At 37.8% G+C, this 26743-nt stretch overlaps 1 protein-coding gene across 1 annotated transcript in view; it reads left to right on the forward strand.

Annotated features, from left to right (window-relative positions):
- The window catches only part of LOC138703251 (uncharacterized), an 82638-nt gene that overhangs the window by 24420 nt on the left and 31475 nt on the right, over positions 1-26743 (forward strand). Inside the window, exon 2 of the mRNA XM_069830979.1 lies at positions 25738-26296. Within this exon, the coding sequence (XP_069687080.1) occupies positions 25753-26296 (544 nt within the window). The 5' untranslated portion in view covers positions 25738-25752. The remainder of the gene's footprint in view (positions 1-25737; positions 26297-26743) is intronic.

Raw genomic sequence — 26743 nt, forward strand, 5'->3', positions numbered from 1 at the left:
TGCGAGATCCTAAGCCAGGTGTCCAGAACAAATAAAAAGAAGTCTGAAGTTGTATAACTTGTGTTTAATAAATACTATTATTATTCGAGTATGCTTCACAGTCTAAATAAGCGTAGCCAGACTAAATAGATCATTTTTTGTTTACAAATATTTTTAATATCTTTCTAGCAGTGAGTCATCAGCTATTTCTTCCAATAAAACTCAGAGTTATGGCAAAATCTTTTGTTGTTAGTTTAAACATTTTAAGAAATGTTTGTATTGACGCGATTGAGTCCCTACAAAATGATCCATGCCCACCTTTCCGTTCTCCTAACCATCTCATGATTCATTTTCCGTTTCATAGTCTCGTCCATCATCTAATTTTCCTCTTGATCGTCCCTTCAATCAGTTTACTAGGCCTATTATTAATCTCGTCAATCTTTTTTTTCCTTCCCTTCATTTCACTTACAGTTGTTTCTTCAGTAATTTTTTTTCTGATCAAATTAATTCAGTTCTGATTGTCCTTTCAGCTACGTCCCTATTAAAATGTTCTCAGCTATCTGTTATTTCACGCCGTCTCGTCAGTCGTTCTACCCTAATAGTTCCGGATTTTATTTTCCTTCCCATTGTCTTAAATCTTTTTTTTTCATCTCTTGTCACTTTCGCCCCAATCATTTAATCACTCCTGATCGTCTTATCAGTTACTTTCTCCTGATTATCTCGTGTTACTACAACACTATTTCATAAGCCTTCTTTCACAATTGACGAGACGCTCACTAGTAAATTATAAACGACCTATAGGCCTAAAAGGAACTGAGACGATCAAGAATGAATGGACGAGATGAACACAAGGAGACTGACGAGATTATTTTTTGCAGTGTAACTTGCAAAGGGAAAAGTTCGTGAGGAGGGTGGGTAAGCGACCGAAACTACGTACGACCTTGAACACTTCAGAAGTCTGTGTTCCACTATAAAAGCCAGGTTATGAACCAACTAAACAGGAAGTAGTTGGCAGGGCGAGAGGATAGTGCGGGTTAGAGGGGTAGCCTGTGCAGCGATGACACTTGAGTATGACGGGGCGGAGGGGGGAAGGAGAACAGAGCTTTTCATTGGACCTCACGTGAAAATGTCGTCTGCTAACGAAAATCTGGCAACGGAATCACGAAGACAGTGTAGCCAAACTTCCCGTTCCTTTGGAGTACCACGTGCATTACGAGTCGCATTTCGTACCAGCGTCATTAGCTCGTGCTTTCTTAAAAGCAGTAATTTTAATGACTAATATTGTTGATAGTGTTATCGAGAACTATATATAGTAGTTATTTTAAACATATCGGTGACAAACGCTGAACATGCTTTGAATCTCGCGCCACTATGTGGCAATAGAGCTCAGAAAGCGAGGAACAGAACGTTGCTTCCGGTTTAGTCGGTTCATAACCTGGCTTTTAGTATAGAGAGGCTAGAGTTGTTTGGTGATCTTTCCATCAATTTAGTATGTAGAAAATGAAATGAGCATAATGTATAATGTGAGATATAAGTAAATAAATCCAAAATAGAATTACAATTAATCACAAAACATAAAATTAAATAATTATTAACTCTAAATGCGTTCCTCCAAAACAGTAGCTATTCATATACAGGGTAGAAGTGAAATAACCCTGCAGAGTGTACGGGGCGATAAGGTTCACTTAAATGAATGGAAAACCTATATTAAGCTTACGTTTAATTCTCTAGTCATAGTAAACATACTAAAAGCATTGGTTGTAGTAGGTTTCAGAAGATATAAAGTTATTTTTGTTTTAGTTTTACTATTGATCGAGTTTACTGTTTTTTAAGTGTGTCATTATTGTAATATTATAATTCAGTTTTCTAGTGTAAGCAAAAATTACAACCTTGGTAATTTCTGGATACCGACATTTTTTCTGCAATTTACGCTTTACAACGTCTGTAGTTTCACGCTGCATGCTGTTTGTTCCTCTTGATGATCCGCAGCTATAATGTCTGGATGGTTCACTGTGATCTTAATTTTATACGCCAGAGCCGTCCACCCACAGAGAGATCGGACCAACTCGAATACACGTTAAACCGAATACTCAGGCAGTACGCAAGCAGCTGTACTTCGCATACTGCCTATAAAGCCAGGCGTTCAGTAGCGCTCTGCAAGTTTGTTCGGCTTTCAACCGGTTTTGCAGGACTCTAATATAGTAACTGTGACTCAGCCTCTCCTGCCGTGTTGTCGAATGAAGATAATTTTTAAGTCTCTTGGGCATTGATAATGATCTCTCTGCCGAACAATTTGCTATAGGTGCACACAGAAATATACTCGTACGTAACACAATACCAGTATTAGGAGAAACATCCAAGAGCCCTTTCTTATGGAGTGTTTTGTATAGACACAGCAATGACATTTTTTTAAATCTAAATTGATCCCGCTCATATAGCATCGAAGTGAAGACATTCATTTTCGAATTCATCCTCTATGTCAGTCTATTCGTCCGAGTAAGTCGCGCTTAGAGTTTGCTCCCACTCGAAAATTTGTTTTGTGCCTAATTCACAGAGTTTAGTAAGAAAATCAAACTTAGCAAATATTCCTTCATACGCATTACATCTATGTTTCAGTTCTTGACACAGCCTGTCAATAAAAACATTGTCAATAAGGACAGGCAAACAGTCATGGTATTAGTTGCCATAGTTACCCCTAGCAGAAGACTTAGACCTAGGGTACCTCACCTCTGAAGATGTCTGCCGCAGTAGTAGACGAAACGTCTGGGAATAGCTACACCAGTAGACCACGGCATCTTAGCCAGGAAGCTCCATATCAATTAGACACCGGCCGTGAAAGCCTACATGCTAAGAGTTTGATAACTTTGTCACTGTCAGGCCATCCTTTGATTTGAAGTTGAATGAGTTACCATAACTCAGAGCAATTCTTGGGAAAGGAGGGTAGGAACGTTTTAATAAGAAAAAGTTACGATAAAAACAGAATCTGGCACGTTTTTATTTGTGTAAAGTGTTGACAGCCATCACCAGGCTTCGGCCTAGGGACACAGAGTAACCAGTATGAGGTTTAGAGTACACGGAGTATAAATGACGTCATGACCCGTGTGGGGTGACTGCAACAGCACAGGTGAGTCCGTAATGTGCATTACCGTTGTGTGTATTGCTGCTTGGCTGCGGGACGTGTAACAGGCTTCGGCGTAGGGACACCTGATTGAAGGTTACAACTCACGTTAATACGAGTACTTTAATGGTAGATATTTATTGCCTACACTAGGAATGTACTGTATATACTGCATCTGTACAGGGTGAAATATATTTTGTGTCGTATACTGTGACGGACTATTTATATGTTGAGACATAATGTAACGGCGCGCTTCATCTCCCACTCCACTCGACCAACACAACACTATAGACAGTGCGTTCTGAACTTCATGCGTTTCTGTGCCCAGGACCGAAGCCTGGTCATCACTAATCACTAGAGTCCTGCGTTTTGTTACTTTGAGTACAAGTCAGATGCACATGGATCATACTAGTTTCGCTTGCAAAGGAGAGCTCTGACTCGTCTCCCCGCTCCATTTCGTGTGTTTACACGTGCTTATTCGTATAGGATAGTAGAGGCAGTGAACAATGAGAATGCTACTCACGTGCAAAATACAGTATACTGGCATGTGTATTTAGTAACAAACAAAATATTTATTTAAAGCCATCTTATGGCCAACAGAAGATTATTCTCACAATAAGTAAAACGCATCTAGATTCTAGATAGACCTAATTTTTTGTTTCACAATATGTTTTTCACCCAAAAAGCAAAAGCCAATGCTCATTATCTTTCGCTTATTTACAGAGTTTTGAATATTTAAATTACACTTTTTTAAATAAATAAATATATTTTATCAAAGCTAAATGAGTTTGGAAGTAAGTAATATGATAATTTATTGAAAGAATTGAAATTTGAATATTCACAATTAAAAATGAGTTTCTATTGAAATATATAATATATTTCGGCTCTGTTGTTTCGACTTCTGTTGTAACTGGACACAGCCTACGTATGTATAAATAAATAAATAAATGGTGAAAATTATAATAATACAATAAATCACAATAAAAACAAAATTATTTACACTGACTACTTGATTTACGAGTCTCTATGCATTACAAGTAGTGACTAAACTTGTTAAGTGTTTCAAAAGAAAAAATTCTCCTTCTTTCTGATAAAATACGTTTTGTTCTTGCCTAATGAAGTGCTCGCTACCAAATTTTCTTATTGGAACACGTTCACTGAACAGCAGACCTGAAGTGTGTACGCTGCTCTATACTCCGTACATAACTACTGTACTTACACTGTTGCACTTTGCTCGGAGGCTTTAGGTACCGGTAACCAAACGTAGAACTCTACTCATCACTGACCGTGGAGAATCTCCCTCCACGTCACTAATAAGCACCCACTAAGCAAACTTGTTATTATGTTTGCTTGAACATGTTGCTTCTGTTGTGTAATTTGTATTATTAGCTCAAATTCGGTGTATGAAAATAATATTAAATGTAATTTCAATATTGTTTTTTCGAGCAACACTTAAACGTTAGAGATCGGCAAATCACACAAGACTCACGCCCGTACCCGGTTGCCGTCAGGCTTGGGTTCCGGTGACGCTACAAAGCAAGTTAACTTTTAGCCTGAACCCATTGAGCCCGGGTTTTATACGTTCAGACCAGGCGGGACCCAAGAAAGCCTGCCTGTTTGCTCGTATTATAAGGTAGAGTGACTTGCATTCACGGAAGCCATTCTGCGCTGGTTAAGATGAAACAGTACTAGTTTGAAATCTAAGTTCGTTGGCTATTTAGTCACTTAAAAAAATCTTTATCTTATGGTCCAACACAGCAGATATTTCTTGATTAAAGAAACACAGTTTTACGATTTATTGCGCTACAGAATTCATAAAGTAATAAAACAATATTATACATTTTATATTTCTGCAAAGTGCATCTGACTCAACAAAATAGTAACATTTTGTAACTTGTGACTAGTTGAGAAGGGAAGGTAAGGGAGAAGAGAAGAGAAGAGAAGAGAAGAGAAGAGAAGAGAAGAGAAGAGAAGAGAAGAGAAGAGAAGAGAAGAGAAGAGAAGAGAAGAGAAGAGAAGAGAAGAGAAGAGGGGCCGGGAGGAGAGGAGAGGAGAGGAGAGGAGAGGAGAGGAGAGGAGAGGAGAGGAGAGGAGAGGAGAGGAGAGGAGAGGAGAGGAGAGGAGAGGAGAGAATATTTCATTTTAACTTTTTCCTTATCAACAATTAAAAACCTCATGAATACCTGTAAAATGTATAAAAGTTTTTCGTTCTTCAGAATATTGATTTGCTATTTAACTTCTGAGGGACAGATTTCTTTTTATTTATGAAGCTGAAAGTTTGAATGGTTTGCATTAAATTTATATTACTATGATGAAAAGGAAAGTACAAGTAATTTATAATAACTGTTAGCATTTAATGGATATTATGTTGACGAGAAAGAGAAGAGAAGAGAAGAGAAGAGAAGAGAAGAGAAGAGAAGAGAAGAGAAGAGAAGAGAAGAGAAGAGAAGAGAAGAGAAGAGAAGAGAAGAGAAGAGAAGAGGAGAGGAGAGGAGAGGAGAGGAGAGAAGAGAAGAGAAGAGAAGAGAAGAGAAGAGAAGAGAAGAGAAGAGAAGAGAAGAGAAGAGAAGAGAAGAGAAGAGAAGAGAAGAGAAGAGAAGAGAAATATGTTGAAAAGATATTGGTAACAATTATTATGAATATCAACAACTATTATAGACAAATATTTCATTTTAACTTTTTCCTTATCAACAATTAAAAGCCTCATGAATACCTGTAAACTGTATAAAAGTTTTTCGTTCTTCAGAATATTGATTTGCTATTTAAATTCTGAGGGACAGATTTCTTTTTATTTATGAAACTGAAAGTTTGAATGGTTTGCATTAAATTTATATTACTAGGATGAAAAGGAAAGTGTAAGTAATTTATAATAACTGTTGGCATTTAATGGATATTATGTTGACGAGAAATAGTTTTCTTTGTCTTTATTAACGGTACGTTTCAGAAGACAACAAATTAAGTTTTCAGTAGTTTATATCTATAGGCTTCATGGAAGCTGCGTGTGTCTACTGTGCAAGAAATCCTGTGAAAGATACCATATCCTATGGTGCACCGAAAGAGCGAAATCATTGATTTCATACAGTGAAGACAGCGCCCGTAGGGAAAAGCCCTAAAACTCTTTCTCTTTGCACGAATGTGCGCTTTCTCTTCTTTATTATATCTATAGGCTTCTTGTCAGGTTTGAATGACTTGGTTCATATTTATCATGCATCTGAAAGCAGCAGTCTGGCGCCGGTCGGCGGAACCCAACAGGCCTTTCGGGTCACTCTTAGGACTGTTTGGGAGTCACGTGCAACCACACTGACTGCCTGCTTGAGAGGGAAGGTTGCAGGCGGGCGAACGATACGAAGCGTAAGCCCGCTCACGGACGTAAACAGTCATGGGCAAGCCTGATCGACAGTTTGCCGGCCTCTATTAAACGTATATTTTTTTAGACATATTGCAGTTAATATCAATTAGACCATATCTTATAATATTTTGTTACGCTTTCACTTGTACTTATGCCATATTGAAACCGCGTAGCCTATGTATCTCTGGTCTTTCAAACGGCCCAGGTTCAATCAATGAAATTTTTGGTGGATAAAGTATTATTTTTCTCGTGGTATTCCCATTACCCTCTTTTACCCCACCAATACTCTCCACTTTTTCCTTATTTCATCTCTCATTGGTAGTAGTCAAAATAGGCTGAGGTGAAGTCTTGGGGGTAGTAGTTTAAGGATCTCGGATCCTGTCATAAGATTTGATGGCTTTTGGGCTCTGGCACTGGGGTTTATTAGGTAGGCCTACTCGTCTAAGAGTAAGACCTGGCTCAAGGCAGGATGAGTCCATCTGTTTCACGAGTATCACCCAGGCCATCTGTCAGTATACGCGGAGGTAGAACGATTTTCTTGAGAGGGGAGTACAGTTGGATGATCAAATAAGCTAATTCACAAATACGTACTCCTATCATGAGCATACGAATGCGCCCACATGCCTAAGAAAATAAAATACATACATATACAATGAAAAAATAAACGTTCATTATATCCTCTAAAAGCCATTCCATGCCTTGCTGAGTACAGCAAAATGTGAATTATATCAAATAAGAATAGTCTATTTTTGTTAACAAGATCTATTTTGTCCATTTTGCCATTTGTTATCACTTGTATGGCGACTAGTTGTAGATTGAATGTCATCACCTCATCACCCATAATCAGGGATATAGTGGAGGTGGAGCGGAGCTCCGGCACTGATTTGGAATTTTAAAATCTGTTTTGACATCACAATACTTTCCCAGCTAACGATATCTTAGTTAATGTCAGGATATTTTCTCTGCTTCCTTTAGAATATCGGAACAAGTTCGGAAGTAGAGGGTCGCGAGACCACTAGGATCGTAGACGGGGTGTGTGGTGAGAAATGGGGGAAGAATCGGTGACAGGATAATCACTAAACTAAACTTTAGTGCGCCTGCGCGAAATGATCACATCCTGAATTCATTTTCGTTTCGTATCGTATTTCGTTAGTTTTCGCGTCTTTGTACGATACAGGAGATTGTCTATAGTGTTACTTACCGAAATGTGTTGTGTTTGTTTCTCGGTTATTTTACTAAGTGAATATTAACCAGTTAATTTACTGTCTATAGCGTGACTAAAAGACTTCTTGAAACTGTTGTTTTTATCTATTGTCCTTCAGTCAATATGAAACAAAATAAACTTAGACAAAAAACATTAACTTCTTTCTTTTCTCGAGCCATTGCTGTTACTAGTGCAGTTACAAAAGCTTCCTCTCCTGATATTGTTGATATCTCAAGCTCATCGCTTCTATTTGATGAACCTAGTAATTCAACCAGAGACACTGTTATAAAAGATACAGTTCTAGTATGACTGCGAAGAATATTCAACGTCATAATGTTCAAAATAGTTAAAACCAAAAGTCAGCCTGCAAAGTGAGTGGCCGAATGTATGGAATGAAGAAAATATGTGGCCAAGAAAAAAAAAAGAAGAAGAAGCTTACCCGTGGATTGATTGTAAGCAATGTAAGCTAGGCTGTAAAGTGTGCCATGAAGTAACTACATTAGGTGCATTAAAAAAAGAGCGTATTTCTGTATCTAAAGAATGGCGCTCATATCAGTAAATTACTACGGATCGAACAGGTCAGATTAGATCAGCTTAAGTCACTACGAAAAAAAATCGTTGAACACAAGAAGTCCAATGCTCATAATACAGCACAAAAAATTATTAATACGTCTGAAAATCAATCAGTTAAAAACGTTGGCGAATAAACGAGTATAGCCCACCGTGAAGCAACAAAAGCGATTTATATCAGCTTATTATATTGCGCAGAATGATCACTCTAAAGCCGCGTTTCCACTATTGCAATTGCGCAGGAATAATGAGAGGCAAACAACAGTTTCCACTTAAAACGTCGTTTCCACTTTTGCAACTGTGCAGGAATAACGAGAGGCAAACAACAGTTGCCAGTTAGGCAGATATGCGCAAGGCGAGATGCAGGAATAAACTGTGTGCGCCCAATCCTTGGACAAGTATGAGCGAGTCTCCCGCCCTGGGACCGGGAGACATTGGTAACTGTCTGCTTCTTCACCAGCTGATTTCAGGTCTTCCGTAGGAGCTGCTGTTTTCATTCCAAACATTTGTATAGGTTCGGTGCATTCGACTAGTTTGTCAAGTATTTTTTCATAGGCTATCTGTATGTGAGAGTGCGATGAACTGGTCTAATGGGAAAAGCGTAGAGTTTACTGAAGAATACAGAAATTATCCTGGTTTTGACGAGCCTCAGAACCGAATTATAAGGACCGTCAGAAAAGGGGGGGGGGATGCCCATCAATTTTTAGCTGAAATGTATGAGCTGGGATTTACAAAAGCATTCAACTATAAAATTACAAGTTTCAAATGCCACTTCCATAGGCTTCACGCAGGAGCGAAGAAAACCGAATTAATTAATTTATACATCTTGATCACAAAACTTTTAACACTATATCACTTGGAATATAAAATATATATGCCTCCACGTGTCAAATAACTAACTTACGTTGTTGAACTAGTTTCAGCCTGTGAATTATACTCAGAACTAGGTGGTCTTTGCGCTTTCTGATTGCGTTTCCTGTGGGGTTGTGTTTGTGTAGTGTAATGTGGAGTCAAAAAGTGTGTGTGTTCTGAAATTGAGTTATGTGTTGAGAATTTGATGCGGGTGTGCTTTTGTGTGTCTGTATATTTCGTATTGTTCTACTGTGTGTCTGGTTTTTCGATTGGAGATGTAGTATTTCCATGTCTGTGTTTGTTGCTGTAGGTGTGGTTGGCGTTTGTCATGTATTCAGCGTGTGGAAGTGTTTTGTTATTTTATTATGGCTGTGATGTGTTCTTTGTAACGTGTTTGAAATGATCTGCCTGTCTGTCTGTATACACCTGTCTGATTGTTAATTTATTTACTTATTTAGGTATTTATTTATTTAGTATTCACTTAAATATTTATTTATTTATTTATTTATTCAAGTATTTATTTTTTAATATAATATATATATATATTCCCTTATGTATTTATTAGATCACTTATTTATTTATTTATTCATTTATTTAATCACTTAATTATTCACTTATTTACTTACTCATGTATTTATTCACTTATTCATTAGCTTGTCTACTTAGTCATTTATTTATTTATTTATTTATTTATTTATTTATTTATTTATTTATTTATTCAAGTATTTATTTTTTCATATAATATATATACATATATATATATTCCCTTATGTATTTATTAGATCACTTATTTATTTATTCATTTATTTAATCACTTAATTATTCACTTATTTACTTACTCATGAATTTATTCATTAGCTTGTCTACTTAGTCATTTATTTATTTATTTATTTATTTATTTATTTATTTATTCAATCAGTTATTCACTCGATTACTTATTCACTCACTTATTCATTCACTTACATATTCACTCACTTATTCATTCATTCATTCATTCATTAGTTCATTCATTCATTAATTCATGCATTCATTCATTCATTCATTCATTCATTCATTTATTCATTTTTAATTTCACTTGAAGCAAGTACAGAGTTAGGTGTGGAAGTAAATCTCGAAAAGACAATGTATAAAAATTATGTCTCGTTATGTCCACTATTGCAACTGCGCAGGAATAATGAGAGGCAAACACCAGTTGCCAGTTAAAACTGCAGATTCTCTTGCGCACATCTTGTTTCTATCTGCGCACATATTCATTTTGGATAAGTAAATACCACAAAGGAGGGCATGAAACTAGAATCATGATTGAGAAAGTGAGTCAATATTGAATCATATTCTCGCACAGGTACTGTCGTCCGTTTGCCTATGTCGCATCACGGTTTCCCCCACCCGCTTCTGCTCGCCCCTCTGTAAAGGCTAGTGGCTGGGCTGTCTTAGCTCTTTTCTGAAAACAATAATTTCTGTTATAAATTTGACGTCTACGTAATATTATACAACTGTTTAAAATAACTTAAATAAAATGGCCTCGTTAATTAATTAACTGTCACGTGATTTCCCTCCTCTCTACGACCCTGCGACAAAACCATTTGGACGGACAGTAAATAATATGTCTGAGTAATTTTATCTTTTCTGATCGGGCAGAAGTGAAGATTGAATTTACAGTATGTAAGATACTCTTTTATAGAGTAGATACAGAATTATTTCAACATGAGTTACTAGTACGAAGGACGAAACTGCTAATTGAAATTAGGTACAATAGTCTATAGTGCGATAATATGTAAAAAAGATAACTGAAGCCTGTATCGAAATGAACGGCCACCATTTTCAGAATTGTGTTTAAATATCGATATTATGATTATTTTTCAATTAACTTCGTTCTCTATATTGTACGCTAATGTGCTTTAGACAGTGTAATGTACACTGCATAATGAATACGTACGCATGGATAGCTCAGTTCGTGTGTGAAAACACTTATTGTTAATACAGTACTGTATTTTGATTAAGAAAAACCTAATGAAAAGTATCAAACTCAAAATCGCGATATTTCCTACTTTACGTAAATGAATGAACTACTTTTCTTCCCTCCTATACCTAGTAAAGTCATTTCTTTGTATTTTACGCCTGTATAATCGAACTTCAGCAGTGGAAGGGGGTACCAAACGGTGTTTCCGGTTCTCAATCGTTAATCCAATGGTATAGAGCCAGGTTAATATTAGAAATGTTAGTAAAAATAAAATGATGTCCCTGTATATATTAGACTATAGCATTTCATTCTTTGTCTTACTATTTTTTTGCATCCAAACCTTCCCTCTTTCTCAAAGGTTAAAACACATAAAGAGCTCCGGCACTGTGAAGTTTGGGACTACAACCCTACCCATAATAATAGCAGATATACCAACACTTGCACTACTATATTATCCGCAGAATTACCAGGTTCTCTATTATTACTGTATTACGTTTACTTCCACTTTGTTCTATACTTAAAAAAAAAAAAAAAGAAAGAAACGGATATCTCGCAAACTCAGTATCACGTGAAGTAAATTGAATGAACCCTCTCTTGAAAATGTTCCAGGCTTGTCCCAAATCTTGTTATCCATACACTAAAAAGTTAAATAGAATAATAGATTCCTATATTTAGAAACATAAAGTTAACTTAAACGTTGATTTCTATATTAATTTACGAATGAACCTGTTATAAGTGCTATAGCTCCTCAAAATTATACTTTATTCATATCTAATGCTAGAGCAGGGCTGGGCACTGGGAAAGAATTTAGACTCTAAACGGGGATGCTTAATAGTCATCCGTTATGGCATCAACGCTGCGCTGTGTTCCGTGGGGAAGAAAGGGGTTGAAGAGAAGTCATATGGCTCCCCGTGAGAGAGTAGAATTCGCTCTTGGTGTCCAGCCCTGTGCTAGAGAGAGACAGTAGCCTATATCACGTTGACCTGGAGGCATTTTCACCCCCATATCCCTCGTATCTCCGCCTATGCCTGTCAGACTGTAACAATCATCGTATATAGGGCGAACAATGGACCAAGGTAAGCAAGTGCATGGATCCATCCTGAGTCCAGTCCTCGAAAAACCAGCCGTACGCGGATATCATCAATAGAACGGAATATCGGTAGGGGGCACTTTGGTCCAGCACTGCGACCTTTCACGTTCTAATGCGTTAACCCTCAATCTAGGCTCATTCGCAAACCCACACCGGCTGACTACACTAAGATTCGCTGCATACCCAGGTTTCGAACAGGCAACCCCCTCGTCCCTAGGCCATCCCCCTCTGTGCGTCGTCAGCCGGTGTCCGAGGAATGCTATGGAATGATGGCGGACTGAGAAATGTTGGCGAAATGATGTAGATGCCTAATATGGGGAAGCGGAAAAACCCCGAGAAAAACTCCAACTCCGACCGTGTCCGCCACAAGTGTCACTATGGATTTTTCAATAAAAATCCCAGATCTTGCCGGGACTCAAACCCGGGACGTCTGCATGACAGGCTGGAGGTCTGGAGGTGATACCAGCAACATTACCATTTTTATGATGAGTAATATTTTATTGACTCAGAACATTCATACTGTTTGTCTGATTCAAGAGAAATAATGGATAAATATTGTCTGCAGGTGGCCGTCTAATTTTCTTTAGTTTATGGACGCTTTTCACTAAGAGACGACTCTGGTTATTGTCATGCTACATACGCAACTGATTACGTGTCCATAATGAAAGTGCTACATAATTATTCTTCTACAGGGTGTCTCAAAAACAGACCGACAAATTAATTGTGATAGTAATAATAATAATAATAATAATAATGATTTATTTTAGCTGGCAGAGTTAAGGCCGTAAGGCCTTCTCTTCCACTCAACCAGCAAAAAGTGTATATACATATGCATGAACTTACAAAGAATCCAACAATTTGATTTAGATGAGAGTTACATGTATACAAAAGTTATTTACAAATTAAACAACAAAATACTATGAACTATTAATTAAACACTGAAATAAACTGTGTAGCAGAATTAAACTAAAATACATAGAATGTTAATATATTTCAAATAATATTAGATAATAGAAAGAGATTATTACGAGACAATTAAAATACAGCACAATCAGGATGATGTCTAAAGAAAAAAGTAACAATGTAGTCAGTGATAGTTTAAATCAGCATGATTGGAGTGAAATGCTAATAAGGTTATATTTTAAGCTGTTCTTAAAGGTGTTTATTGTCTTGCAGCCCCTAATACTATGTGACAAGGAATTCCATTGACGCGAGGTGGATATTATAAAAGATTATGAATAACAAGATGTTCTATGAAGAGGTATACTTAGCGTGCCACAGATAAGTGATCTGGTATTTACGTCGTGGTTAGAGTATAGATAAGAGAAACGAGACGAAAGGTAATTTGGTGTTGAAGTGTGCAGAATTCGAAAGAGTAAAGACAAAGAGTGTAAAGTTCTACGTTCTTTAAGTCGGAGCCACGAGAGACTTGCGAAGGACGGTGATATGTGATCATACCGTCGGATGTTGCACACGTATCTGACGCACATATTCTGAGCTCGCTGTAACTTGACTGACAATTCAGAACTTAGGTCACTTAACAAAACGTCACAATAATCGAAGTGCGGCATTACTAGGGTTTGCACTAGGGTAAGTTTTAGTTGCTGGGGCAAGAAGTTTCTCAAGCGACTCAAACAGTGAATGGAGGAACAGATTTTTTTTATCGTTTCTTTAACTTGAAAATTCCAACTTAGATTATTATCAAAAAAGAAGCCGAGATTTTTTACGACAGATGAATAAGGGATTAGCGTGTTGTTAAGGGTAACAACTGAAAGATTACTGTTATTAAGGGAGTTAACTAAACGCTTATGTCCAATAATTATGGCTTGAGTCTTACTTGGATTAAGTGCGAGTCCGAAATTGGCCGCCCAAGTGGAGACAGTGGCTAGGTCACAATTTAACTTGTCAATCGATTCATTGATCGTATTGGGTCTGGAATGTATGTAAAGTTGTAGGTCGTCGGCATAGAGGTGATATCGGCAATACTGTAAGTTCTTTGATACGTCATTAATGTAGATAGAGAAAAGTAGTGGTCCTAATACGGAGCCCTGCGGCACTCCCGCCTTTGTGCATCTCCATTGGGAGAATTGATTATCAAGTGAAACACACTGTTGGCGGTCACGTAGGTAGGAGTCCATCCAGCTCAAGGTATTGTCTGACAGGTGCAAAGCCTTCATCTTTGCAAGAAGCAAGTCGATATCAACAGAACCAAAGGCATTGGTGAAATCGAGAAGAGTTAGTGCCGTTACTTCACCCCTATCCATAGCTTCACGGATGTCCTCAGTCACTTTAAGTAGGGCTGTAGAAGTGCTGTGTCCATGTCTAAAACCCGATTGATAGTCATCAAGGAGTTTGTGTTCGTCGAGATAGTTCATAAGTTGTCCATGTACAATATGTTCTAATGCTTTTGAAAGAGTGGGAAGAATTGATATCGGTCTGTATTGGTTTACTGTAGAAGGTGTGTTAGATTTAGGTAAAGGTTTCACTAATGCCATTTTCCAGAGTGAGGGGTAGGACCCAGTCATAATAGATGCATTGAATATATGTGTGACGGTCGGCAGGATCACATCTATTATTTTATACAGGAGAGTGATATTTATATTGTCTATACCTTGGGCTTTAGATTTCATACGTCGCAGCGTCTTCATTACGTCAGTCGGGTTAATGTATTTAAAGAAGAATTTATCCCACACAGGTTGGGGGTAAGATCTGAGAAATTCAAGAGTCTCTTGCTTATGTAATGGTTCAGGTGGAGCAGTGACAAAATGTTCATTTAGACTATTGAGTGACAAGTTGATATTATCTACCCGAGGCTTTGCTTTTGTTAGACCCAGGTTATTAAGGTTACGCCACAATTCTTTCGCACTGACCGAAGGTAGAATAAGGGAATGTGCATGGCGTAATTTAGCATTTCTTACTGCTTGATTACATTTACTTCTTAAAACTTTGTAAGTATTAAAATCTAATTTGTCCTTGCTCCGTCTGTATTTACGATAAGCAGTGTCTCTGTCTGTCATGAGTAATTTTATGGCATCGCACATCCAAGGCGCAGGGTGTCTACCAACTCGTCTGGTTTTCAAGGGTGCGTGTTTATCGTATAACTGAATTACTAGGTCGTTAAATTTTTCGATTTTGTCGTCAATGTCTGGTAAATTCCACACTTCAGTCCAAGGCAGGCTAAGTGCGTCATTGATTAATTCCTCATGCTCAATATGCTTTAAGTCCCGGTATGATGTGATGCGAGGTTTATATTTTGGACAATACAAGGAATATTCTAAAAAGATTATGTCGTGTGCTGAGATACCCGGCGCTGGTAGTTGTCCATTCGTTAATACTAGCTGAGGATTAGTCGTGGCAATAATGTCAAGAAGTGTCTCCGATTCCTGGGTGTGGTGGGTAGCTGCGGAAGGAAGGATGGATATATTGTAAGACTCAAACATGTTCTTAAGTTGAACTGTAGCGTAATTACTTGAATTTAATAAGTTTGTATTGAAATCGCCTAAAATAACAGTATGGTCATAGTGAGGCACAAGATTAAGCAAAGGTGTTTCAAGGTCACTTAAGAATCCTGATTTAGGGGGTTTGTATACAACTCCAAGGAGGCACTTTTTGTTGCTTGCACCGACTTCGATGAATAGATATTCAGGATGTTCTAAGACTTCATTAGAAGACTGGTAGACAATTTTAAACGGTAAGTCCGATCGCACATACATCGCAACACCACCTCCGCGTTTACCGATTCGGTCATTTCTACAGAGGGTGTAATTATCTAAACTTACAAGAGAAGATGATAGGGAAGGCTTCAACCACGTTTCAGAGATAAGAATAGCGTGAAGAGACAAAGGAGAGAAAATAGATTGAACTTCATTGAAATGACAGAGAAGGCTTTGAGAATTTATGTGGGCTACTTTTAAAGTGTTAGGATGCGAGCTGAAAGACGATTTTAACAGGGCACTGGTCGAAGGAGCAGGTAGTGGGTTAGGGGTGGCTGGGGTGGGTGGGGGTGAGGCTGTGGAAGGGAATTCAGAAAAGTGAAAGTCGTTTGTGTGAGGGGCTGCAGACAGCAAGTCATTCACCTCGATGCAGTGGATACTGACAACTTACAGAAACTAAATTAGTATAAACTAATAGTAATGCAATAATAACAGAGATTAATAATAATATTGATATGATAACAGTAATAGTGAATATTGCAAGCCTACCACTAAAAATTTTGAAGTAGTCACAGAGTAAAGAAATATGTCAGTGAAAACTCCACAGTCCTATTTAAAATATTTTCCAAGTTATATTTTTGGGAATTTGTTAAAGCCCAGTTCCAATAATGAACGTCATACAGTGTCTGAAAGGTCGAAAGAAGGTAAAGTGTATCAAGCGAATAGGGATTACATAGAATGGACACTGAGCGAATTTTCCTGTTCTGAATTTATGTGCGCGTACGCTCCGTCATCGTTTAGTTCCACTTTCAAGAGCTAGAGCTTAATGTAATCGAGCACACGCTAGAGTTCCTGATAATAATTGGATATGAGAATAAGAGACATGAGTCTCGCTTCAACCAGACAAAGTACGGTCGAGGTTACGGGAGCGTTTATCAAGTGAGGTTGTGTACGCGGAGTGTGAGTATACTATAGACTAGTGTTGCATTACACCGGAGTATTTTCGTGCAGTGTTTACATTCTACGAATACTTTCGCGTATTTTTAGGTTTTTTTTCTTCTTCGTAGAAAAGAAAAGTGACAACAGGAAAACAAAACATGTCTACAATTCGACGTCTAAATACAATTAAAGTACAATTTGACGGTAGTGCTACTCGTCCTATGGCAATGGATGTACATCTTTGAATACAACAAACTCTCAACTTAAACACAGAACAGGTAGAAATGTTGCAATTAAATACACAAGAAAAATCATTATATATAAAAGTGATATCGCCCACAATATACGAAAAACTGATACACAAACATGAAGGTACAACGGTTTTCAAATATAATAATGGTGAACAAACACAAGTGAAAATAAGCAAGGCAGATGTTCCTTCTGTAACTGTCCGAGCGTTTAACCTGCCCCCGGAGGTGCCGAGTTCATTAGTTCAAACATCGTTAAACACGTATGGTGTAGTTCATTCAGTGCGACAAGAACAGTGGAGCACAGCTTATCCTTTCCCAGTTAACAATGGCGTTTGTGCGGTAAAAATGGAAATCAAGAAGCATATTCCAGGATCGATAGCCATTGCTGGATATAACGTACACATCACGTATGTAGGACAACCAATTTTATGCTATGTGTGCCATGAGCCCAATCATAAAAAAGAAGACTGCTCTCAGAGGAAAACTACATTTAATGTTAATGTTAAACCACGACAACTGTTATTAAGTGACATTGTTTCGGGAACAGTCGTACAGCAACGCGAGGAGCAAACGACGGAACATCCCACGGAACGTGACGCACCTGTAGAAGAGGAAACTGACACCGCATCAGAGACTGAGACAACAAAAACAGTGACTACCGAAGATGAACAAAATATCATGGACACCACAGAGTATACAGCAAATGATGCAGCCGATCTTGCACAGGATAGGGAACAGCTTGCAGTTATCGCCGATGACGTGGAAATAACGAATATTTCATATGGAATAAAAACACCTCTGCATCTTGGGGAATCCACATTCGATCTCGAAGAAAACAAAATAGGGCAACCTACCGAAACATCATCTAAGAAACTTAAACCTATGGCGCAAAATGAGTTTACACGGGACCCACGTCTGAGAAGTCGCGAAGATGGGCGGCGTCTGGCAGCAGTGCCAGCGAAAAGAATACATCAACCACGTATCCTATACTTGTTTTTTTGAAAGATGGGACATGACAGCTAAGCGGCCGAGCTTGGAACTGCAGTGTCATGTTGCCAATGTGGACTACCACTCCAGCTGATGGAAGCTAGCAATTGTCGTGAAGATGGCTGACCTTAAAAGATTAATTGACAATTGACGCGAAGGTAAGAAAACAATATAAAAATCGACAGAGAATCAAAGACGAAACGTACAAATGCTCACATTATGTCCATAACAAATGTCGCCAAGAGAGCTATATACCACTCGCCACGCGGGAACTGTAAGTTTGGCAACTCAATCGTTGTTACCATAGCAACAGGCCTACCACGCTATGTGACATTCAGTTGTTTTTCCGATCGCAACGCTCCTGTCATGTCCCATTTTTCAAAAAAACAATTATAGCAATAAGGTCAAGAACAGTCCACGACCTCACCCCTACGCAATCTACGGTCGCACCAAAGATGGCAGTAAGAAGGACGGTCCTGATGGAAAATCTCTTCCGAAGGAGGATAAAAACAATAGGGCTGGAGAATCTTTTACCGACGGTTAGCCATAAATAATTTTGGGACGTAGAATATGCAGACGGGGATATCCATATCTTACTGCAAGTCAGTACTTGCACTACTTTATTTAATTCAATATATGGTGCTACTACGAAATTATGCAACATTAAACATAAATTGTTTACAAAGTAAACATAAACAGTCGTTACTCAATGCATTCATAAGACAAAATAGCAGTTATTTATCGTTGTGGACTTACGGTTGATGCCATCGAAAAACATCCAAGCGGACGAGTGATAGGTCTATCCATGAAGGTTAATAACATTCAGATACTAAATGTATATCTCCCTTCTGGAACCAATCATCGCCAACAGTGAGAAAGTTTTTTTAAGTAAGGAACTCCCTTTTTTCCTTCTTCACAGATATGACTGTCTATTGAAAGGCGGGGACTGGAACTGCGTGCTTCACGCGAAAGATTAAACTGGGCAGTATAATCCATCTCCGGTCTTAGCCAATCTAATACAAGACTTACATTTAGTAGATACGTGGGAGCTTCTCCATGGTAATAGAGTCGAATATACTTTTCGCCGACAAAATGGAGCATCGCGATTAGATCGTTCCTATATCACTCGAACACACAGTAAATATATTTACCGTATACAAGTTTTTCCCACTCCATTTTCTGACCATGACCGTGTCCTCCTCTCACTTCAGACTGATATTACTCTTCCCATATATGGTAAGGGCTCTTGGAAACTGAACAACACTTTACTACACATTCCTGAAATTAGTGAACAATTTTCTCAACATTTTGGAAAATTAATAAGCAGAGCCAACAAGTCCAAACTCAACATCCTGCAAAAGTGGGTAAGCATTATAAAACCTGGAATAAAACTTATTTTCAACAAGCAGGTATCATTCGAGCCGAAGCAAATAGAGAAACACTGAATTTTTATTATCAGCTGTTAAATGAATTGTATGTTGCACAACAGGCGGACGGTGTAAAGATAGTGCGAGAACGTCAACAGTAAGCGAAGATGAAAGATGTGCCCTATACCATCTTGTAAAGGAAAAACGCAACTCTAGGACTAAATATATATCCCACCTCCAAACAACGGAAGGAACACAATTAACATCTAACTCAGATTGTATTAAATAGATTGAAACTTTCTTCAGAGTCCTTTATTCTGCATCACCCACATCTGCAACGAAAACAGACACTTTACTTAAGCACGTGAATAGACACTTGAATCTGCAGCAGCAACACGATCTTCAGTTACCAATTACAGAAGAAGAAATTCTTATGGCAATAGAAACTGCACCCAAGAATTCTGCACCTGGACCTGATGGACTTACATATCAACTGTACAAAATACAGTGGAATTTAATTAAAGACACATTAGTGGACTTGTTCAATTACATTTTTGATAGAGGGATTGTAGTCGAGGGGTTCAGTGATGGGATTGTAATACTTCTTCCGAAGGTTATAAATCCACGTACAGTGTCGGAATATCGTCCAATTACATTCTTGAACACAGATTATAAGTTATTTATGAAGATACTAGCGTGCAGAGTGAAAACAACTTTTCGGGATATTATTGAAATAGACCAAACTTGCAGTGTACCGGATAAATCAATAATTCACAACCTTGCCACCATTCGTGATTCAATTTTATATTATGAAGAATCCCCGGATGAAAAAGCAGCACTGTTATCAATAGATTTTAATAAGGCCTTTGATAGAATGAACCATCTCTATCTACAATGAGTTATGAAACACTTCTGTATACCAGAAACATTTGTTAATGCTATAAGTAGCTTGTATGATAGTGCATACTCCAAAATTCAAGTGAACGGTTTCTTTAAGAAACGTATCCCAATTGCATCATCGCTACGACAAGGATGCCCTCTGTCAATGTGCCTGTTCTCTATTGGTATAGAACCACTTATTCGAATGTCACATAACATCTTACAATCTGGACGAGCGACGTGCAACATGTTCACGATCCGGGCCTATGCAGACGATGTTGTAATCCTCCTCCGAGATGAAGACGAGTGTACAAAAGTACCACAGATTTTACAAACGTATAGTATGGCATCCTGTGCACAAATAAACGTACAAAAGTCATCATTAGTACCATTAGGCAATTGGCCTGTTACACACACTGTAAATCATATCCCTATAAAAAGAAAAGCAAAGATTTTAGGATTGATAGTATGTGCATCCTTCAAAGAAATGGTTGACATCAATTGGTCCATTACGTCTGCAAGAACTAGAGCAACAATGTTTCAGCATATACATAGAAACCTCAATCTCCTTGAGAGGATATGGCACATAAACGTATTTTGCCTGTCCAAATACTCCACAGTGCTAGACAGAGGAATCAGCTTCTATGTCTGGAAAGCATATTTTTACAAGCTTCCGAAAACACAGTTACATCTACCAATAACGAAAGGAGGTTTACAGCTGACGGCAACAAAAGAGAAAAGTCAGGCCCTTTTGACACGGAATATTCTTCGCGCGAAACACGATGAAAGCGATCCCATGGACAACAAATTCCGGCAAAACCACATTCCACTACTTTGCAGTAAAACTACCACCTTACCGCACTCGCTGAAAATGATTTGGGAAATAATAGAGTCATATCCACCAACAACAGTCACGAATGAAAAGAATCAAAACACGAAGATTATCTACACTTACCTCATGAAGAAAGCCGTGCAAACTCCAGGTATCGTGGAAAAGTTGCCAAACCAAAGATGGGGAAATATATGGCGCAATTTACATATGGCGAACATCCCTACTGCACGGAAGACAACAGTATATTGCTATCTCAACCATATTATACCAACTGAAGAAAAGAGACATCGCCATAATTTAACAGACTCCCCTGCATGCAAAAAGTGTGGGTGGTTAGACACACTGAAACATCGTGTCACAAATTGTGGTGCTGCGAAAACCATATGGGAAGGAGCAAAAGCTTTACTAGTAAAAGTATGGCCAGATTCGCAACTACATGATTGGTTCCAAACATTATTGGTATTAGACCCACCAACAAAACAAATTTGTAACTGTATGGCTTGCTTCAGGATTCCTGCACTATCAGTTGACAAAGTCCTTGCACAAAATGGAAGAATTCTTACATACAGTATGTTGAAAGAAGAGGCAGCCAAGTTGGAAACGAAGGACGACAAGTCATCCCAAATTTTAAAAGAACTCAAACTATTACAACTGAATAGCTCACTCAATTTAGTTTAACTCAGGAATCACAAACATGTTCCCCTTGTTGCATTGTTCTCTAACCATAGCATGCTCGCTCATTGGTAATATTAAACCAACACTGAACATTATTTAGTGTACATTTTACTTCAAATTATATTTAGTATTTAAATGTATGTAAATATGTTGTTATTAGTGAAATAAGGGGAATTTTGAGGTAACAGATTAACTTAATTTCAGTTATTCTCAGTTTAAAAAATGATGTAAGTTTATTATTTATTCATTCAACATCACGTTTTCTCGTAATGTAGCTATAATGATGAGCCAGGAATTACTGTATGATTTTTATGTAATTCTAATTTTACAGTTATTCGCATAGAACTTTAATTCTGTAAACTATTGAAACTATATGGTATATTTTGACTCTGAAGATGAATTAGATTGAAAAGTCCAAGCCATGAAGTTAACTGAGGTTATTGACAATAAGTTTCGAAATAAGTATACTTTCGGATTGCGTTGATCATCTAGGATAGCAATGTAGTTTTCTCTTGCAACAGAGTTTAAGAATGTAAAAAATAATTCTGAACTTGTAGGAACTAAGTTTCACATAATGTGTTGCTTATTGTTTTATATAAAAAAAAAGACACAGGATCTAAACATCGCCTACCTTGTTGCATAATTCAGTACGGTAACGGCTTTGCTCCCAATAAATTCAAGTTAACAGCTTTTTCATATTTCTCAGTGATAAACTAGTTGTAATAATAATTTTCATGTTTTATATATAATAAATTATATTAGAATTATATATATTAAATTATATATAAAATTCGTTAAATATTTGTATGCAATATATAGGCCAGTGATGACCAAACTGGATATCGTGATTACATCGTGTAATCAAAGACATCATACTGGTAAGGGGAGTTTCCTGTAAATTGCGCTCTGTCTCGCTCACGTACTGAAGGTAAGCAGTGTCGGTACCATGTCTCTCTACAAACCCTCTGTCTCTAGCAGGAACAGAAGGTTTCGTACAGAATGGAAAGAGGAATTTATTCTCTGTTCTGTCGGTGTAATATGTTGCTTAGCTCAACGGTTCAATTAGTAGTAGTATATAGATGCGACATTACGCTGAATACACAGGCATAACAGATATTATTATTACTTACTTGCAAATTGCTTTTAAGGAACCCGCAGGTTCATTGCTGCCCTCACATAAGCCTGCCATCGGTTCCTATCCTGTGCAAGATGAACACTCTCTATCATCACATCCCATCTCCCTCAAATCTATTTTAATATTATCCTCCCATCTACGTCTCGGCCTCCCCAAAGGTCTTTTTCCCTCCGGTCTCCCAAATAACACTCTATATGCATTTCTGGATTCGCCCATACGTACTACATGCCCTGCTCATCTCAAACGTCTGGATTTAATGTTCCTAATTATGTCAGGTGAAAAATACAATGCGTGTAGTTTTGTATTGTGTAACTTTCTCCATTCTCCTGTAACGTCATCCCTCTTAGCCCCAAATATTTTCCTAAGAACCTTATTCTCACACACCCTTAATCTCTGTTCCTCTCTCAACCGAGAGTTCCAATGAAAGTTGTTAATTAATTTTGAAAAACTGCGCTTTCTCGATTAAATATCCAGAACAGAATTCAGGAGATTTCTGATTGTGTTAATGAGGAATATTAAAAAACAAAAGCAAGAAAATTTATATATACAGTATATATTTTATTGGCTCTTGATGACAATAGTGACGTTACTGATACAGCAAAGCTTGGGATTTTTATTAGTGAGTTGATGAAGAACTCAATGTTAGTGCATGAACCACCGCTGGTTGTAGTTTTCATGCCATGTACCTCTCCCCCGTCTCTTTACTGCATAGACTGTCTCTCGCGTGTAATCACTGCCGTTCGAGTTTTGATTACCGGTGATAGAGGCGTATGATTTTACTTCTCATAGGAGTGTTGTTTTTCCATTGTCAGTGGCATCAAATCATTACATACTCGTACTGTAATTGTTGATGGGATCAACGTCTCAACTCTCATTATAAAGGAACTCTAGAGTCTAGACATTACAGATAATGACGGATTTATTATTTCATCGGTCCAGTTTATTTTGAGTACATAATGTACCTAGATGTATTAATTGTATGTGTTATATTTCCGCTGTGTCGACTGCTAGCTGGTGTGATGGCAGTGCCAACTCTAGGCAGAAAGCAGAATCTCACGCTCAAGCTGGTTTGAAGGTAACTGAAAACAATCCTGCTACATCAAAGATACCGACGCGAAGTGTCCATACTTATAATTACCTATACGCTGGTGTACCTATGTGTTATTTGTAGGAAAAACATTCGCGATGTTTTGTTTCTTTACCTTCAAACAATTTCCACTTTTTAATAGGTAAAATAATTATGCCTCAAGAATAATTAGGCAGTGAATGGAGAGCTGTCCTCTGATTCCGCGGCAAGAAGTTAACAGTTCGATGCCAGGTATAATTCAGGAGACGAGATCTGATATGTGAGTTCCGAGAGAAGGGGAAGGTTAGGCGATCAGGAAAAGAGTTTCGCGTGTGAGGGGTGATGATCGTTAATATTACACGAATCTACAAAAACGGAAGTTCAGCTCAGACTAAAACCTTACCTTTCCCCTCCATACCCACTAAGTTACTCAGCGCATTTCGAATTGGCGGATGATGGTCAAAAATGACCTGCATTTGTCACGTGTGCTTACCCCCAATCCTGGACCATTCTCCTCAATTAAAGTCAGCTGGGACAGACGGGATTACCAGTGCTTCAGTTCACAGTTCAGTTCAGCGACCCCTGCATTTTATGTAGCCTACGTTTGTACGTGACTTTGATCCGCCAGTTCGAAATGCGCTGAGTATAGTGATATAGACATGGTGCATGTTAGGGTCACAGGACAGATCTTGTCTCGTGCGCACCTAGTGTATTATTGTATGTGGAATCTATTGTATTGTAGACGAAATATTGAAAAATTGCTTAATGAATGACAGTATTATACGGATTATAAATTCAGCAGATGGACTTTTGGAGAAGATAGTAAACAAATGAAATTTGATTTTTGTTTAAAGGAGGCAAATGCACACTCTTAGCCGCACTGACGGGTAAAGAGTTTGCAGTGATTAAGTTATGAAACAAACATTTGAATTCACGTCAAAACAATTCATTTTATATGAGAAGAGTATTGAGGCAGACATAGAAATTTTCAGGGTTTTTAATACACTTACAACTGAGTCTTCTTACACTATTCTAGAGCACAATGCCCACAACGGAAATACCTATGAGATTTAGTAATAAATTTCACTACAACTGTAGAAACGATAAATAATAGACAATGATTCCAAAAAAGGGCCCAAGAACAATAGTCGCATACAAATGCTCCAAATCCTTCGTAACTTGAACATAACTCGTGCACTCTTACCCGCTCATTCTGTGCAGTGTGCATACTCTTAGCAGACAGCAAGTCAGTTTAAGGATGTGTTACTAAGGAGCAGCACAATACGGTCACAGGACATTAGTTCATGCCACTTCATTGCTACAAATAGGACTTTTTTTAATGTCAACATGTTCCTTCTGACTGACTTATAACTCTGTAGAAAGCTCAAGTTTTCTTTTGAAAAAATTACATGTGATTTCAAAGAAAACACCTTTCTAAATAGAGATTCTTTTGCGCCTTGACCAACGTATGTCTCAACCTTGTTAATAACCCATATTCAACGGAGTAATGCAAGCAAATTTTGCAGTAGGCATTCTAACTATGAAAAATTCACGAGAACACTTTTACTCGACCGCGCAACTTACCCTCTGTTATCTTAGTATACTTATGATGTACACCAATACACTGCCTAATCACAAATCATGTTTTTTTTTAATATTTTAACAACTACGGTATTTGAGTTAGAAGATTGAGATTTTAGTTTTATATTTGTTTGAATTGAAGAACATTCCAGAAAATGTTTATTTTTAAGCACTCTGTAGCATAGCTCTGTAGTGTGCATTAATAACAGTGAACTTTATGACATATAAATGTATTATTTTAATATTACAGCAAGCGGTGAGCAGAATGTCACGAAGAGTGCCATCTTTAATAAAGAAGTGCGAAGTAATATTTTGGACAGCTTTTCTTTTGTGTAATTTTTCACATTCATCGTCTGCAGAGAAATATCTCCGCACTAAACGTGATACATACCTGGATGCCTATACCGATTCACATGGATCTCCACCAGAATTCCAGAACGTTTATCACGAACCTCCAAAAGTTGTGTACACACACTTTCCACATCATGAGCCTCCTATTCCTCACTTTTACGATTCTTCCTCTGATCCGTCTGGTTCCTCTGGACCTTCTGGACCCTCTGCTCCCTCAACATATGGCACTCCTTTGCCACCTGTGTACGGTGCACCCTATTCTGCACCTGATTCTGGATTAAAAGGTCTACCTTTGGCTCTTAATTTTGCGACATTGTGCAAAATCCTTCTCAAGATACTCATTTTTAAGATGATTGTCAAGTTCATTGCTGTAATCTGTGTCCTGCTCTTCCTACCCAAGCTGGATTCTGGAAGTTCATCTTCAGAAGGTGATGGAAAACTTCTCTTCTCAAACAGAGGTGAGCGAATATCAAAATAGGGTTTGAATTTTTAATTTTCTTCGGAATAGGTATTATATGTCTTTCTCGTGTTAAATATTTGAATTTTCATTTTCATTTTAATACAGGGAGATCCAACGAAAGATGGAGTCTGCCGTCAGCCGTCCGGTTTTGTTACTGCTAGTCCTATTATAATAGAGAAAGTGTTACAAATATTAAATAGGGGTACAACTATGAAATAGTGTGATATACGATCTGAGACGTGTTGTATTCTAGCGGAAGCCTTCGAAATTACTACACACCGATACTCTTTTTCGCGGGAATGTGTTAGTTTTCACGTAGAAGCTGAAATGTTGACACGTTTATCATTTCTGCATTTTCGACGAAAATGACAATTTCTTGAATATACATTGTTATTCTTCAATGTTAGAAATATTAATGATATTATTATCCTTAAAGAGAAATAAT

This window comes from Periplaneta americana, chromosome 7 (genome assembly GCF_040183065.1).
Source record: "Periplaneta americana isolate PAMFEO1 chromosome 7, P.americana_PAMFEO1_priV1, whole genome shotgun sequence".
Lineage (NCBI taxonomy): Eukaryota > Metazoa > Arthropoda > Insecta > Blattodea > Blattidae > Periplaneta > Periplaneta americana.